This window comes from Littorina saxatilis, linkage group LG4 (genome assembly GCF_037325665.1).
Source record: "Littorina saxatilis isolate snail1 linkage group LG4, US_GU_Lsax_2.0, whole genome shotgun sequence".
NCBI classification, from domain to species: Eukaryota; Metazoa; Mollusca; class Gastropoda; order Littorinimorpha; family Littorinidae; genus Littorina; species Littorina saxatilis.
This window is the reverse complement of record NC_090248.1, coordinates 31,381,223-31,397,630: the sequence shown is the minus strand read 5'-3', so window position 1 is coordinate 31,397,630 and position 16,408 is coordinate 31,381,223. Positions and strand designations below refer to the sequence as shown.

At 44.0% G+C, this 16,408-nt stretch overlaps 1 protein-coding gene across 5 annotated transcripts in view; it reads right to left on the bottom strand.

The window, feature by feature from the left end:
- The window catches only part of LOC138964484 (glutamic acid-rich protein-like), a 266,503-nt gene that overhangs the window by 30,138 nt on the left and 219,957 nt on the right, over nt 1-16,408 (bottom strand). For 3 of the 5 annotated variants that reach the window (XM_070336452.1, XM_070336454.1, XM_070336456.1), the window contains exon 6: nt 8,639-8,668. The exons of the other annotated variants lie outside the window; for them this stretch is intronic. In XM_070336452.1, the coding sequence (XP_070192553.1) occupies nt 8,639-8,668 (30 nt within the window). The remainder of the gene's footprint in view (nt 1-8,638; nt 8,669-16,408) is intronic. 5 annotated transcript variants of the gene reach the window in all.

Below are 16,408 nucleotides of genomic sequence, written 5' to 3'. Positions count from 1 at the left end.
CTCATCTTCTCTCATCATCAGCCCAAAGCAGCAGCATCAGCATCCCTGAGCCTGTATAGTTGTCGTAGTGTCCACGCCGCTGGCAGGCAGGTCTGCCCCCAATTCCTCCTCAGTCTCCTATCTGTTGTGGGGAAAAAGTGTTCCTCCCTTGCTTTGAAGTACCCCTCCCTGCCCCTCCTTGCTGTTGACCTCCTTCACGTAACCAATGGACGAGGGCCAAAAAGAGGACACCTTCGCCGAGGCCAGCCACGCACTTCTCCCGCCGAGTCTCGACATCGTCGTTGTTTTTCTTCTTCTGCTTCTTCTCCCTCTTCTCTAGCTAGCATAGGAAGAGACGAGCAAAAGCCTCCGAGTTGTGTTGTGTCTCCTCTCTCTCTCTCTCTCTCGGTCTCGTCGTGTGCCGTTTGGCTCGCGTCAGCTGAAAAGGCTGATTAACATTTTCCTGAGCGCAGCAACTATTTTCGCTCTCTGGAATTTACTGTTACTATGGAGAAGCAGTGGACAGAGGTGCCTGGTTGGTGGCTGTGGTGCTGTGGGGAGGGGCGAGGGAGGGGGAGAATGGGGTAGGGTGGACGGAGAGGGGGAGGGGGGTTGTGCTACTTGTTGCAGGTCACTATCAGGATTTTTTGTGGTGTTGGTTGTGATGTTCTTTCGGCACTCACTTTTTTGGGGGGGTCCCTCTCTTAATTTCAAGGAGGTCACTGTCAAGATTTTGTTTTGATCTTTTTTCCTTCCATTTTCTGTCCCTTCATCACTTTTGTGGTCGTTCTTCGTTTTTTTGTTGTTGAGGTGTTTACTTCATCGCAAAAAGTTTAAATCAACAGGCTGTTCGTTCTTTTTCTTCACGAAAACTAAACGGCACACAGAAGAACGATGTTTTTCTCTCGCCTTTTCTCTCTCTCTCTCTCTCTCTCTCTTTCTCTCTCTCTCTCTCTCTCTCTCTCTCTCTCTCTCTCTCTCTCTCTCTCTCTCTCTCTCTCTCTCTCTCTCTCTCTCTCTCTCCTCTCTCTTGACATCGTTTTCTGATTTCTCTGTTTACAGCGTGGCGCAAACTGATTTTACATCAACAAGTTGTCTTGCTTTAGTCTTCTTCAGCGCTACCCAAGAAAAATCCTTGCATATCGCTAAATATAGGTCCGTTTTGTTTCTCCTCTAGGTAGTTTGAAGCAAAAGCCGGATTATATTTTGGTATTAGTTTCAGATTTTTGTTTTGAAAAGCAAAAACATTGATTTTGACACCCCTAGACTGGTGTGCGCACATGCACGTATCTGAAACACTTTAGTTGCGTTTGTGGTTTCCATGAAGGAAACGTTGAGGTTTCTGCTTCTTAATTTGGTACCCAACTTGTCATCATGGGCAACGTCCTGTCTGAGTGACTCCCAGGCCGTTTTCTGTTCGCGGAATGCAGTGCCTTGCCTAGTGTTACCTGATCTTAATACTGTTAGTCTTTGCCTACATTCGGTTTGTCTTTGCTTACATTTGGTTATGACCTCGTTCAGTAGTTACCCATAACGGTTTAACGTAGACGGGCAAAGACCGCTGATAAAATATGTCGATCCTTTCGCCGTCTATAAAGTCGCATCTACCTTTTTAGAGGTAATAAGTCAAAAGGAGCTAAATTGTCAAGTCCCTGTCTTTCAAGCTCGGAGACTTTCTTTCTTTCTTTCTTTATTTGGTGTTTAACGTCGTTTTCAACCACGAAGGTTATATCGCGACGGGGAAAGGGGGGGAGATGGGATAGAGCCACTTGTTAATAATTGTTTGTTGTTCACAAAAGCACTAATAAAAAAATTGCCCCAGGGGCTTGCAACGTAGTACAATATATTACCTTACTGGGAGAATGCAAGTTTCCAGTACAAAGGACTTAACATTTCTTACATACTGCTTGACAAAACTCTGTACAAACATTGACTATATTCTATACAAGAAACACTTAACAAGGGTAAAAGGAGAAACAGAATCCGTTAGTCGCCTTTTACGACATGCTGGGGAGCATCGGGTAAATTCTTCCCCCTAACCCGCGGCGGGTAGCTCGGAGACTGAAGCAGCACATTAATGAACGCTAACTGAGTATGACCTGGAAGATACTTCAGTTTCCAAACAGGACCAATGTTTGGACAAGCACGCGCACGCTCAAAAAGAGCACGACCTCAAAACACAACGTTTGAACAGCTGAAACAGGGGTGATATGAACAAAGCAGATGAAGATGCCATCATTAGCCAGAAAATACCACTCCGGCCCTCGGTGAAAGAATTGCTAAATTCTGATATGATACGCTGACATTTATCGTCATTGTTTTGCGTAATTATACAGATAAACACGAGTGGACTTATTAACCCCCCAAACATCTATAGAAACATGAGGCCAGCGCCCTACTACTTTCTATCCTGTAGCCGATTCAACATACATCATGATTGCAAACTTTTTTTTGTTTAATCAAACCAACCATTAAACACAATCTAGCAAACAGAACAAAAACACCTACACCGCCGCAAAGGTCAAAAACGGTACCATCCGCAATTAAACGCTAATCGCCTCACACTAAACAAATGACGTTGAATCGACGAGAGAGACAACAAACACTAATAATTAAAAAAAAAAAAAACAAGCAAAAACGAACTGCACCTAAACCACCGCAAAGGTCAAAAACGGTACCCGCCGCAATTAAACGCTAATCGCCGCACATTAAATAAATGAAGCTGCATGCATCGGTGAGGGAGACAAGAGACAGGGGTATAAACAAGAAAAGAAAAAAAGAAGTTGTGTAATGCAGCCGACAATTGTTATGTGAAAGCCCATCTCCCGGCGCAGATCGTTTCCCATTACGTTTGTCCGATGGAACAATCGCTCACCACGCACGTGCAACAGACACAGGAGCGGTGACAGCGTTCGATTATCATGGCTTCAATTGTCTCTTACAGCACATCCTATAAACCCTGCGTCAATGAGTTATAAGGGTGTCTGATTTCATTCGCTTTGCATGGTTCGTCACTGCTTAAATGGCCAATGCCAGAACGATATTTAGACGTGCCTTTTTCTCTTCTTCTTCTTCGTTCATGAGCTGAAACTCCCACGTTCACGCACGAGTGGATTTTTACGTGTGTGGTCGTTTTTACCCCGCCATACGCCGATTTCGGGGGAGCCTTGCCTTTTCCAAACACACTCTTCAATACAAAACTGATATAATTATATATATCTCTCAATAATGATTTTTCAAAGATGGGTTATCAACACTTAAAACTGATATATGTATACATCCCAACACACCGTTTAGGATCTTCAAAGATGATTTTTTTAATACAAAACCGATACATATCAAGACAAGCCAATCATTATTTTAATTAAGACTATTTAATACAAACTGATACATACCCAGGCGCGTCAGCGACTGTTTTCGAGGAAGATTTTCCTATACAAAGCTGATACCTGTTAACCCACAATTACTATAGCTGTTTTTCATACCTTGCGTTAGCCAAGCATGAGTGACACGAATAACCTATTTTGCACATTCAGATGAAACAAAGTTTGGAAGTTGGTATTGTCCCAAAGAGACTAGCTCAATCCTTGCTTGTAAACGAGTTAGTAGATTTTTAATCCCGATTTTTGTTTGTTACCAGTTATGTCAATTGAATTGCACAAAAATCCACAAGTTTGCGAACACGAAAGCTTCCGAAGTAAAAATCATTTTTCGAGGAAAACACATACTCATAGATGTTTTATCGCTGTTTAGTAAACACTCGTCCAACGGATCTTGGCGCTTTTAATGTGGGACAACAAAAATATTAGCCGAACACGCAGCGGAGAGCTAATGGTGTTTGTCAACCTTTCAACTCTGAAATTTTCAAAACGACGTCAGCAAACAAACGAACGCGCGGTTTGCTCTCGGCCGGACGCTGCCACCGAAAACACGCTCACGTTGTCTGTGCGAGATGCCGCGAGAAATTGCGAGAGAGTGCGCAACACAAGAAGAGAGCCGGGTGATAGGGAGTAATTATCCATCGCTTGCACCGGGCGAACGTATGCAAAATTAAATAAACAGGGAGGACAACACAATAGTCCTTCCCTCTGCACGCCAATAAATAAAGAAACAGCGACAACACACGGCCAGATGGTATCATATCGATCAGGTAGAGGAGATCTGGTCGTTGTAGTTGTAATGAGGATTTTAGGCCTGGGGGTAGAGGATGCGGGGGGGGGGGGGGGGGGTAGAGCGGCGGGAGGAGGATTTGATTGGAAGCCAAACGTCTACAATGGCATTGCAATGCAATGAAATATACGGGAGGTAAAAGGTAGGTCGAAAGGGGGGGGGCGGATGAGGGGGGGGGGGAGGGGGGAGGTTGTTGATTGGGAGCTTAACGTCTACAGTGCCATTGCAATACGATAAATGATGGAGGAAGTAAAGGGGGGACAGATGGGGTGATGATTGGAAAGACAGGGGGTGAGGGAGAGTTAGGAGATACGGGGATGAAGATGGACGGGGAGTGTTTGTGCGTGTGTGTGTGTGTGTGTGTGTGTGTGGGGGGGGGGGGGGTGGCTAGTTGAAAGCGAAAAGACAATAATGCCATTACAATGCAATAAAAGATGGAGAAGTATCAGGTAGGACAGATGGGGAGGGGGAAGGGACAGAAAAGGAATGGGGGGGGGGGGGGTCAGCAGAAAGGGGGGGGGGGGAGGTTGGGTGGGAGGAGAGGGGATTGACCGAGTGATTAATGTCTATAATGCCATTGGAATGCGCTAAAAGATGGAGGAAGTATAAAGTAGGACACGGATGGGAAGATGGGGGTGGAAGAGGGGGGTAGAGGGTGAGGGAAAAGTAGTGTGAGTCGGATAGGGGAAGAGGGGGGGGGGGGGTACTGATTGGGAGCTCAGAGTCCATCTGACTATAACAATTCAACAACGGAACTGAAGAAGGTAAAGCACAAGGGGGTGGCGTTGAGGTGAAGGAGAAAGCGCATAACGGGGACAGAGGAGGGTGGCAGGGGGGAGACTTTCTTTCTTTATTTATTTGGTGTTTAACGTCGTTTTCAACCACGAAGGTTATATCGCGACGGGGAAAGGGGGGGGAAGATGGGATAGAGCCACTTGTCAATTGTTTCTTGTTCACAAAAGCACTAATAAAAAATTTGCTCCAGGTGCTTGCAACGTAGTACAATAATGACCTTTCTGGGAGAATGCAAGTTTCCAGTACAAAGGACTTAACATTTCTTACATACTGCTTGACTAAAATCTTTACAAAAATTGACTATATTGTAAACAAGAAACACTTAACAAGAGTAAAAGGAGAAACAGAATCCGTTAGTTGCCTCTTACGGCATGCTGGGGAGCATCGGGTAAATTCTTCCCCCTAACCCGCGGGGGGGGAGACAGGAAGATGGGGAATACGCAATGAAACCACAAACAGGTAGGACGAAGGGGGTGGGGGAGAAGTGAAGCATAATGTGGAGGACGATGAGGGGTAAGGGGCAAGGGGGCAGAGAAGAAGCTGCGGGGGAGGGGGGGATTGGGATCTAAGAGTGTATACCTCTTGTTCAACGGCAGGGGAACAGTGGGGGGTGGTTTGGTGGGAGAGAGAGAGGATCAGTGAAGAAGAGGTGGGAGTCAGGAGAAAAAAAGGGCGCATGTGTCTGTGGGTGGGTGGGGGGGGGGGGGGGGGGGCGGGGCGGAGAAGCTGATGGTAAAAGAGAGCACGTCATTTAAAGCTTAGTCAAAACATGTACATACCACTATTACAAAACCGTAAAAGGAAAGGGAGGTAGGGGGGAAGGGGGAGGGCGGTAGAAAGACGATGGTGAGAGAAGGATAGATAGGTGGGAGGCGGTGGGGGTCGACAACGGACCTGAGGGCAAAGTGGGGGGGGGGGGGGGGTCGACAACGGACCTGAGGGCAAAGTGGGGGGGGGGGGGGGGGATTGGGAGCCAACAGTCTAAATGCGTTATTACGATACAAAGATAAAGAGGAAGAGGTCAAAAGAGTAAGGAGGGAGGGGGGTGTGAGGAACTAGGGGGGGGGGGGGTGTAAGTTCACGGCATTGTATACACGGCAGAATACAGAAATAGATACTGCTGCAGCTCGCGCGGCGGTATCGATCACGACCATGAGAAACGACTACTATCTTCGGCAGGCATCTGGGTAGAGTGAGGAATTATAGGAGAGAGAGAAAAACGGATGGTCGAAACTTGATGCATTTCTCGTGTTGATTTTAAACATGGCAAACACATCCTTATTCTCTAAAAGCTCATCTTTCGTAAGAGCATTAATTCCATGCACACTTCCTCTTTGTGTTTGTATCCATGTTTGTTTTAACTTGAGATAAAAAGAAAAAATAGAGAGAAAAAATATCCAACTTGGATCTCTCGGTCATCTACCCTGAGGTGGTTAAGTTCGTCCTTACAATGTTTACACGCTTGGAATCGAAGGCAAAAGCATTATCTCTTCATAGACACACGCGCGCACACACACACACACACACACACACACACACACACACACACACACACACACACACACACACACATACATACACACATACACAAACGCGCGGGCGCGCACACGCACACACATACACACACAAACACAAACACACAAACACAAACACACACTCACAGACAATGCTACATAATGCAGAGTATTTCTATGAAACGTGCATGTTAAGCATTTGCTAGTGTTTTCCGTGGACACTGCACTAAAGATTCATTGTCCGTAATAGGTTTGACACGAACGTACGTGGAAAGATACAACGTCAGCTACAAATATCCTTGTCTGAAAGGAAACCCCCTGAGAGCTTTAAGCTGTATGGCTCCTTTCCAATTGTCTTTGCACAATGACGCTTGTCTGAAACAAATCTCCATGTGCAAACACACACTAACATGTCAATGTAGGTGCTAGGCACTGCCTATGTGCATGCGAACATTACCGAATTGTCTGCTGAGTGAGCATTTCTATCCAAGAACACTGTCACACACACACACACACACACACACACATACACACACACACACACACACATATTGCATTCACACGCACGCACGCACACACATACACACACATAGTGCAAACACACGCACACACGCACGCACGCACACACACCACACACCACACACACCACACACACACACACACACACACGCACACACACACACACACACACACACACACACACACACACACACACACACACACACACACACACACACACACACACACACACAATGTTAAACGGTCAAGATATTCTCCGAAGAAACTAATCGGTAACAGTTCTATTAAATACAAATATACTAATCTCAAATGCAGAAACTAAATGAACTAGTTTCGTGCAAAGAAATAAAGCGAAATATCACGAGAAAAGTTCGAAGAAAATCACAGAACTTCTATGCCTACAGCTCTACATTACAATGTGCATGCACACATGCGTATTTCGTAATATGACATGCATAGTAATCTATGTTTAAAGTTCTGATCTTCTCAGAAAGTATTCTCATAGCTCCATGTAGTGTACCTTACAAAAAGGAGAGGATACTTCAGTTGATGAGTCAGTGTGCAATCGTCATAAAAGAGATTCAGATCTTTGCAGAGAAAAATAGAACTGAAGCGTTGCAGTGCGAACAGAGAGCAGCCCAGTATAAGTTTTCAAGCCACAACAAAACGAAAGATATAATTATATATAATACATATCATATGCATGCAAACAGGCACAGCATCAATTCCAAAGACCTCTCGTCGGGTGAAACATCAAGAATGACGTGCATCTCTCATGTTCGTACATGGTCATCAATGGGAACAGATGCGAATATTACAAAAGCACAGATTATCTTCTCATAAAAAAAAATTAAAAAATGCTTAAAGCTCAGTAGGCCAATTAGGTTCAACCGAGAGCAATAACAGAACATTTTGTCTGTAACGTAAGACCTGTTTCTAACTTTAACCATTCAACATAAAACATTCGCAGAAAACAGAAAAAAAACTATAGGCCTACAGCGTGTCGATGCTATTTTTTTTACGAAAAACATTAACATCACTGATCATTTCGTCTGTCAGATCTATTTCTGCGAGTTCAACATAAATCATTCACAGAGACAAAGAATAACAAAAGTGTGTCTGATATTTGCCACAAAACATTATAACACCATACATAAACCAACTTGTCTGTAAGATCGAGACGTATTTTTACGAGTTCAACATGAATCGTTCACAGAGACAGAGGACACAAAAGCGTGCCCGTGCTATTTGCCACAAAACATAATAACACCATACATAGACCAACTTGTCTGTAAGATCGAGACGTATTCCTACGAGTTCAACATGAATCGTTCACAGAGACAGAGGACACAAAAGCGTGCCCGTGCTATTCGCCACGAAACACAGGAACAGCATTACATGTGACAAACGGCAAACAAACAAAAAAGTGTCGAACAAGAAAATAAAGATGCGCACTAACGCTAACAGCCTTTTCTAATTAAACAGAACATGGCCTCGCCGCGAGAGCTTTTGTACTGGAAGTATTATTTTTCATGCACGCGTGTGGTGTTAAAACTGTGGACACTAGAACTAAAAGCGAAGGTCATGCTCATCAAACTGCAAGAAAAACAAGATTCCGTGACAACAGGCAGAAGTTTTACTGCAGGCAAAAAGAAACTTACCAGATTCGTCAAGTTTTGCTTCAGCAACAACTGCAATGGTTTCAAGAAACATGATAACAACACAGATCAAGTAAAATCTTAAAAAATATATACAAATAATAATTATTGTTTTTGTGTGTGTGGTATACTTTGAAACGCATTATCTCAAAGGATATCATGTTTAGATTGATACTCAACACACAGAGTCCAAGAAAAAACCAACACTTTAATTGTGCATGCGTGTAAGTCACAGTAAAGACCGGATCGAGACATAAAAAGAAAATTTAAGAAAGGGAAAAGGTGAGGTAGAAGCACAGGAAGAAATATTAATACAGGTACATAGAAACAGTAAGACTCAGCCAGACAGGACCGACAGGCCGATAGACAGACCGCGTACAGACAGACAGGCAGACAGACAGACAGCAAAAACTGAACCAACCAGGAACGTATATATACAACGAAGCTGACAATTTGTACACATCACAATGGCATCCTGACCTCAGGTCAAAATGAGTTCGGCTCATTCTATCCCTGACAGGATGCCTTGGTTTTCCTTGTCTGGCGAGGAAATCGATTTGTTTACATATTTAGATCTTTTCGTAATATGTTATGGATGTAAGCAGATTCGCGATCGTCGATAATGAATTTTCATGGTGTTGTGTAATTTTTAAATTACAAAGGAATTTATATGTAAGACAGTTTCAAGCGAGCTATTTTTCGCGGCCGTATTTACTGTGCAAACAACTCTAAATATGGCATAAGTGTTACGTGGTAATCAACCGTTTGGTTTCGGCGCTCGCTGGAGCAGACGATTTTTTTGACAGTGATGCAACCATATATTACGGTCTCCTTCCGGCAGCAGTCCCAAAATGTCGACTTGTTAATTTGACCTTAGAACGATGTCTTTATCATAACTGTGAAGAACAGAACGGAGATCACTGTCGAAGTCGGCCAATCTGCAATCATTTTCGTCTCGCGAACACTGCTCGCGAACAACATATGGGAGATAACTCTGTATTCTTGTTTTGATAGATTCGCGTCCGGTCAGAGAGACAACTGGCGATAGCCGTGGAGCGATGATTATCAGAATGATCACAATGGTTTATACGCGGACGACTCTACCTTTAAGCCCAAAGGTTTACATGCGGACAACTGTACCTTTAAGCCGAAAGGTTTACACGCGGACGACTCTACCTTTAAGCCTAATGGTTTACATGCAGACGATTGTACCTTTAAGCCCAAAGGTTTACATGCGAACGACGGTACCTTTAAGCCCAAAGGTTTACACGCGGACGATTCTACCTTTAAGCCCAAAGGTTTACATGCGAACGACTGTACCTTTAAGCCCAAAGGTTAACACGCTGACGACTCTACCTTTAACCCCAATGGTTTACATGCGGACGACTCTGCCTTTAAGCCCGAGGGTTTATACGCGGACGACTCTACCTTTAAGCCCTATGGTTTACATGCGGACGACTCTACCTTTAAGCCAAATGGTTTACACTCAGACGACTCTACCTTTAGGCCAAATGGTTTATACACGGACGACTCTACCTTTAAGCCCAATGGTTTACATGCGGAGGACTCTGGCTTTAAGCCCGAGGGTTTATACGCGGACGACTCTACCTTTAAGCCCAATGGTTTACATGCGGACGACTCTACCTTTAAGCCAAATGGTTTACACTCAGACGACTCTACCTTTAGGCCAAATGGTTTATACGCGGACGACTCTACCTTTAAGCCCAATGGTTTACATGCGGAGGACTCTACCTCTAAGCCCGAGGGTTTACTCGGACAACTATACCTTTAAGCCCAATGGTTTACATGCGGACGACACTACCTTTAAGCCCAATGGTGTACAGCAGAAAAATACTTTTTACGGGTGTCACAAGTTAGACCCTCGTGGCATCAAAAGTTAAGCGTTCAAAAGGAAAGCATTACGCTGGAAGCAAATTTCCATTGAAATGGAGAGCCATCACACACAACTGCAGACGCAGGAAATGTCAAGAGAACCATTTCCTCTTATAACACGCCGCTTCCGGGGGCGTGCATGCTCTGTTGCCTAATGTGAGTTTGGTCAAAAGATGGGGATAAACAGAAGGAAACGAGAGGGAGTGAAAAGGAGAGAACAGAAAACCAAAGTGAAGAGGTGGTGTTCCACTATCATGTGACCCCATACCTGTTCTTAAGAGGCTAACAATAATAATTATAGGCCTGTAGGACATTAATATACCTTGTCCTGGATGTGGTGTTCGTATATCTTACTCCAAGAACTAAAGTGTCGATTAGCATGCATACCGGCACGGTTGGCCTAGTGGTAAGGCGTCCGCCCCGTGATCGGGAGGTCGTGGGTTCGAACCCCGGCCGGGTCATACCTAAGACTTTAAAATTGGCAATCTAGTGGCTGCTCCGCCTGGCGTCTGGCATTATGGGGTTAGTGCTAGGACTGGTTGGTCCGGTGTCAGAATAATGTGACTGGGTGAGATATGAAGCCTGTGCTGCGACTTCTGTCTTGTGTGTGGCGCACGTTATATGTCAAAGCAGCACCGCCCTGATATGGCCCTTCGTGGTCGGCTGGGCGTTAAGCAAACAAACAAACAAACAAATTAGCATGCACTGGTTCTCATTGCGGATATCTAAAACACTGACCAAGACACAATGAGGATTTGTGTTCTTGTATCTTACTCCACAAATGATCGTCGTCCTAGAATTTGCGTAACTGGATTCTTGGCGATGTTGATGCTGTGTGTGCGCATGCTTTTAGACTAAGTAAATCATTCTCAATGCTAAACATTCTCTAAAATACGACACTACATGATTTAACATTCTCTAAAATACGACACTACATGATTTAACATTCTCTAAAATACGACACTACATGATTTAACATTCTCTAAAATACGACCCTACATGATTTAACATTCTTTTATCTTTCTATCCATAACAGATACAAATATAAACTTTATTTCATAATGAAAATAATCAGTTTTGGCCTTCTGCTGAAAAGCTGTCTAACATGAGTTACGCCAAAACGTCATGTCGACGTCGACATGTGGTTCTGAATCCATTCTTGAACTCTAACGTTTCCTTACAAGGTTGTCTGATTATTTTGTAAACGAAGCACAACTTCATGTTTCCAACCCTAAGAGTCACTTAACAAAACCCTACTTTCGCTTGAGTTCGTGTCCCTATTGTTTATCGTTGTATTATTGTATCATGTTTGATTTGATAAAACATTGTTTAAAAAAAAAGAAAAAAAAAAGCCCTACATATATTTTAAAGAAACGCGTACACCCATCAACAATCTGTACTTAACAATTATTTCACTCCTTTCAGATGTTATCGCTAAATAAATGATTACATTTCCTCGAGCAGCTATTGTCAATAGAGGATGAGCATAAAATAAAAGGCCTTACAGCAACACAGTCTGAAAAGAGAGAGATGGAGGGAGAGAGAGAGAGAGGGGGGGGAAGAAAGAGAGAGAGACTGAGAGAGAAAGAGAGAGAGAGAGAGAGAGAGAAGACAGACAGACAGACAGACAGACAGACAGAGACAGACAGACACAGGCATACTGAGACGTAGACAGAACCACAAAGGCCATCCAGTCTGCATAAGCTAACGCCGGGGGTCGTTAAAGTCCCGCAGCTCAGTGTTATGGTAACATGCAACAACAAAACTGTAACATTGTGGCTGTGGAGTTTAATCGAATTCCCCGCGTGACAGACAGGAGTTAAGAACATTTCTCCTAAACGGGATACTGTACTTGCATCGGCTTTCCTAGAACTTTGGTTTGGGGTAATGGTAGCTCCAATACTGGGAAAGTCGGGTGAGTACTGGCAATCAAATTATACAGTTACCAGCGATACCCAGAAGTAAGGAGATACATGGTGTTGGGTGGGATGTAGGACACTGAAATGAAGCCGGAAACTAACAGAGAGAGGGAGGGAGAGGGAGGGAGAGGGAGAAGGAGAGGGAGGGAGAGGGAGGGAGGGAGGGAGGGAGAGGGAGGAAGAGAGAGAGAAAGGGGAGAGAGAGAGAGAGGGGGGAGAGAGAGAGAAAACTCAGAACTCAGAACTTTATTACATACTAGATGATTACCCGCTTCGCCGGGTACCGGCTTCGCCGGTAAGAAGTAGAGCCGAATACGAGGCTGCGCCTGGGACCCGGCTTTGCCGGGTGTACGCCGGCTTCGCCGGCGCACGAAGGAAAGGAGATAAACGCGCAAAACACTGGAGACCTTCTAAAAATAGTAACGTGGTAACGGGAATATGGATTGACGCCACACGGAGTAAGGGAGATAATCGCGGCTGAAAACACTGGAGAAGATAAGGAAGAGTTACTGGTAGTGGATCCCGAAAAAAAAAAAAAATCGGTTCAGCGCGCACAGCGCTGCGCGCTGAGAGCACGTGTTGAAATATCTCATCGGTGAGGTTGTGTCCGGGGTGTAGCTGAATACGGTGTCCAAATTTGAAAAAGATCCACCGAGAACTTTGGCCGTGCATCGCGAACAGACAGACAGACAGACACTAGTCGTATATATATATACTAGAGGAATACCCGGCTTCGCCGGGGTGAATCGCGAGACAGAGACAGACAGCGTGGCGGTTCATCACAATCACCTCTGCAGGCGAAGTCCTGTCAAACGGGATTGAGAATTTTAGAACTTATTTCTTAGCCCTATATTATCTGTTGTGGCTTCTCAAATGCCAGAACATACAGACAGACAAAAGCCGCTAGACCCCATCACAAACAGAACTCTATAATACATAGGTTTTTGCCTACACACACACACAAACACACACACACACAGAGAAGCCGTATATATATATGCATATCTGTATCTATAAATATATAGAGATAGGTGAGAGTGTATTTTTCGCGTGGCTATAAATTGATTCGACCTTTTCACTTTGACAGTAAGAACAACTTACGGGTGCAAGGGAAGCGTTCTGGACAGCGCAGTGACATTCTAAAAATAGTCACTCTCAGAAACGGGAATTTGGGGTGAACGGCGCGACAGAGACAGACAGCGTGGTGGTTCACCACAATCACCTTTGAAAGGCGAAGTCCTGTCAAACGGGATTGAGAATTTTAGAGCTTATTTCTTAGCCCTATATTATCTGCTGTGGCTTCTCACATGCCAGAACATACAGACAGACAAAAGCCGCTAGACCCCATCACAAACAGAACTCTATAATACATAGGTTTTTGCCTACACACACACACAAACACATACACACACACTGAGAAGCCGTATATATATATGCATATCTGTATCTATAAATATATAGAGATAGGTGAGAGTGTATTTTTCGCGTGGCTATAAATTGATTCGACCTTTTCACTTTGACAGTAAGAACAACTTACGGGTGCAAGGGAAGCGTTCTCAGTGGACAGCGCAGTGACATTCTAAAAATAAATAGTAACTTACAACTGAACGGGAAAGCCACACGAAGGAAGGGAGATAAACGCCAAACACTGGAGAAGATAAGGAAGAGTTACTTATAATGGTGAAATGAACACAAAAACGAACATGAGTTTAGCGCTGCGCGCTGAGAGCACGTGTTGAAATATCTCATCGATGATATTGTGTCCGGGGTGTAGCTGAATACGGTGTCCAAATTTGAAAAAGAACCACCGAGAACTTTGGCGTTGTGATGTGGTGTAGCGGCTATGGTGTGTCGGTATGGGGGCCCGGGTAAGCTGAGGTGGAACCAAAATAGCTGAGGTGGAACCAAAATCGGTTCCGCGCTGCGCGCTGAGAGCACGTGTTGAAATATCTCATCGACCAGGTTGTGTCCAGGGTGTACCTGAATATGATCACCAAATTTGAAACAGATCCATCGAGAACCTTGGCCGCGCATCGCGCACAGACAGACAGACACACAGACAGACACTAGTCGTATATATATATAGATGTATAGGTTACAACACGAGTGGTTTTTTATATGGCTTGTATTTCAGTCAAGACCCAGCGGATGAATATCATCGGGAGACACGAGCCTCTGGCGAGTGGCTCTCGATTGATATTCCCGCTGGGTCTTGACTGAAATACAAGCCATATAAAAAACCACGAGTGTTGTAATCTGTATATCCCATTCTACCATCAAACACAAAGTGTAGACTACTAGCGGCACTGTTGCGATCTGTGCAGGGTAAAACTGTTGCCAGCGAGACTTAGCCCTTTTGCAACCTTAAACTAAGTGACCGTCGCTGAAAAAATAAAACGAATGAGTGCATCGATAAGTACGCGGTAACACTACTTTCAGACCATTTAAAAGCTTTAAGTAAAGGTTCATAAGTTGCAAGAAAGTAATGAAGTCGAATAGAAATTAATTTAGTTGAAGCGCACAATTCTTTTGTTTTGCGTTTCAGGTCGGCAGAACAGGCGAAACGGGTTTGGGACCCATTTGGCTTACTCGATTCAGAATCGATTCCACGTTGTTTTTCTCGAACGTGTGTAATTAGGCTTATTGACAGAGAAGCAAATTTTAGGGAACAAATATGTAGGTTTAGATTTAACCATTTGCTCCCTATTTCAAATGTATCTACGTGATAAACTGTTTTGCGAGTGTGTTTGCATGGATGAACTTAAACTGGTATGGGTGTGAGGAAAACGCGACCGACACGTCTGTCACCGCCGATTGATTGCATTTTGAAGGAATATGACTGGATTACGGAAAAATATGTGGACTTACTGCAGAGCCAGGCAAAAGAGTAGACTTGCTCGCAAAACACGTGAAACAGCCGATGTTTGATAGCTGAAGGCGCACACCAAAACACACTACCGACAGATTCTCAAAAGTCGTCTGCTAACGATGCAAGGGGAGGGTACTCGTGTTTTTGTTTTGGTTCGCTAGCATCTGGTTATCTTGCAAGTTGAATGTTCGTTTTTTTCGACCTGCATTGCTTTCATAATGAAAGAAACTTTTGCTTATTGCATCTCATACATCAGATCAGTTCTGAGATTCATTTTTGCGTGCAACTGATATGGTTTTCTGAGCCGTGCAATACGATTTTAGAACTTCATACAAATGTGTCACATTGTTCGGCGCGAGGTCAAAGGTCGGGAGGAAAGTAGTCCTTTGCCCAAATCGGAATCTGCACTATCATATATTTTTTGGAGTCCATGATGTATTTATTGAGCTATAAAAATACAACATATATACCCATACTGAAGTAACAGAGACAAAGAAGGGAGGTCATGGGATATATATATATATAGAAGGATAATCGTTTTAGGCTTAGCCTAATCTTCCAACCTGTCCTAGGAACATATGCAGAGAATAATTGTAAACGAAAGCAAAGACTGCGCACATACACACACACACACACACACACACACACACACACACACACACACACACACACACACACACACACACACACACACACACACACACGCACGTATACACACACACAAACTCACACTCGCTTACACACACACACACACACACACACACACACACACACACACTCACCGGCACACACACATGCACACACACACACATCCCCAACACACACACACATGCTCGCGCGCGCGAGCGTGCGCTCGCATACATACACACATGCACATGCTATCATTTCATACCTAACATGAACAGTATCTCATCAAAGTATTAAACTAGTAAAACATCAAAATAATGGTCGAGTATAAACATCAAAAATATTGGACTCGCAAAGTCATAAAAAACAAGACTAGACACAAACAACGGAAATGTTTTTTTTTAAATTTCTTAAAAAAGTACAGCAATGTATTGCCGAACAGGGCCATATACAGGCAGCTTAAGT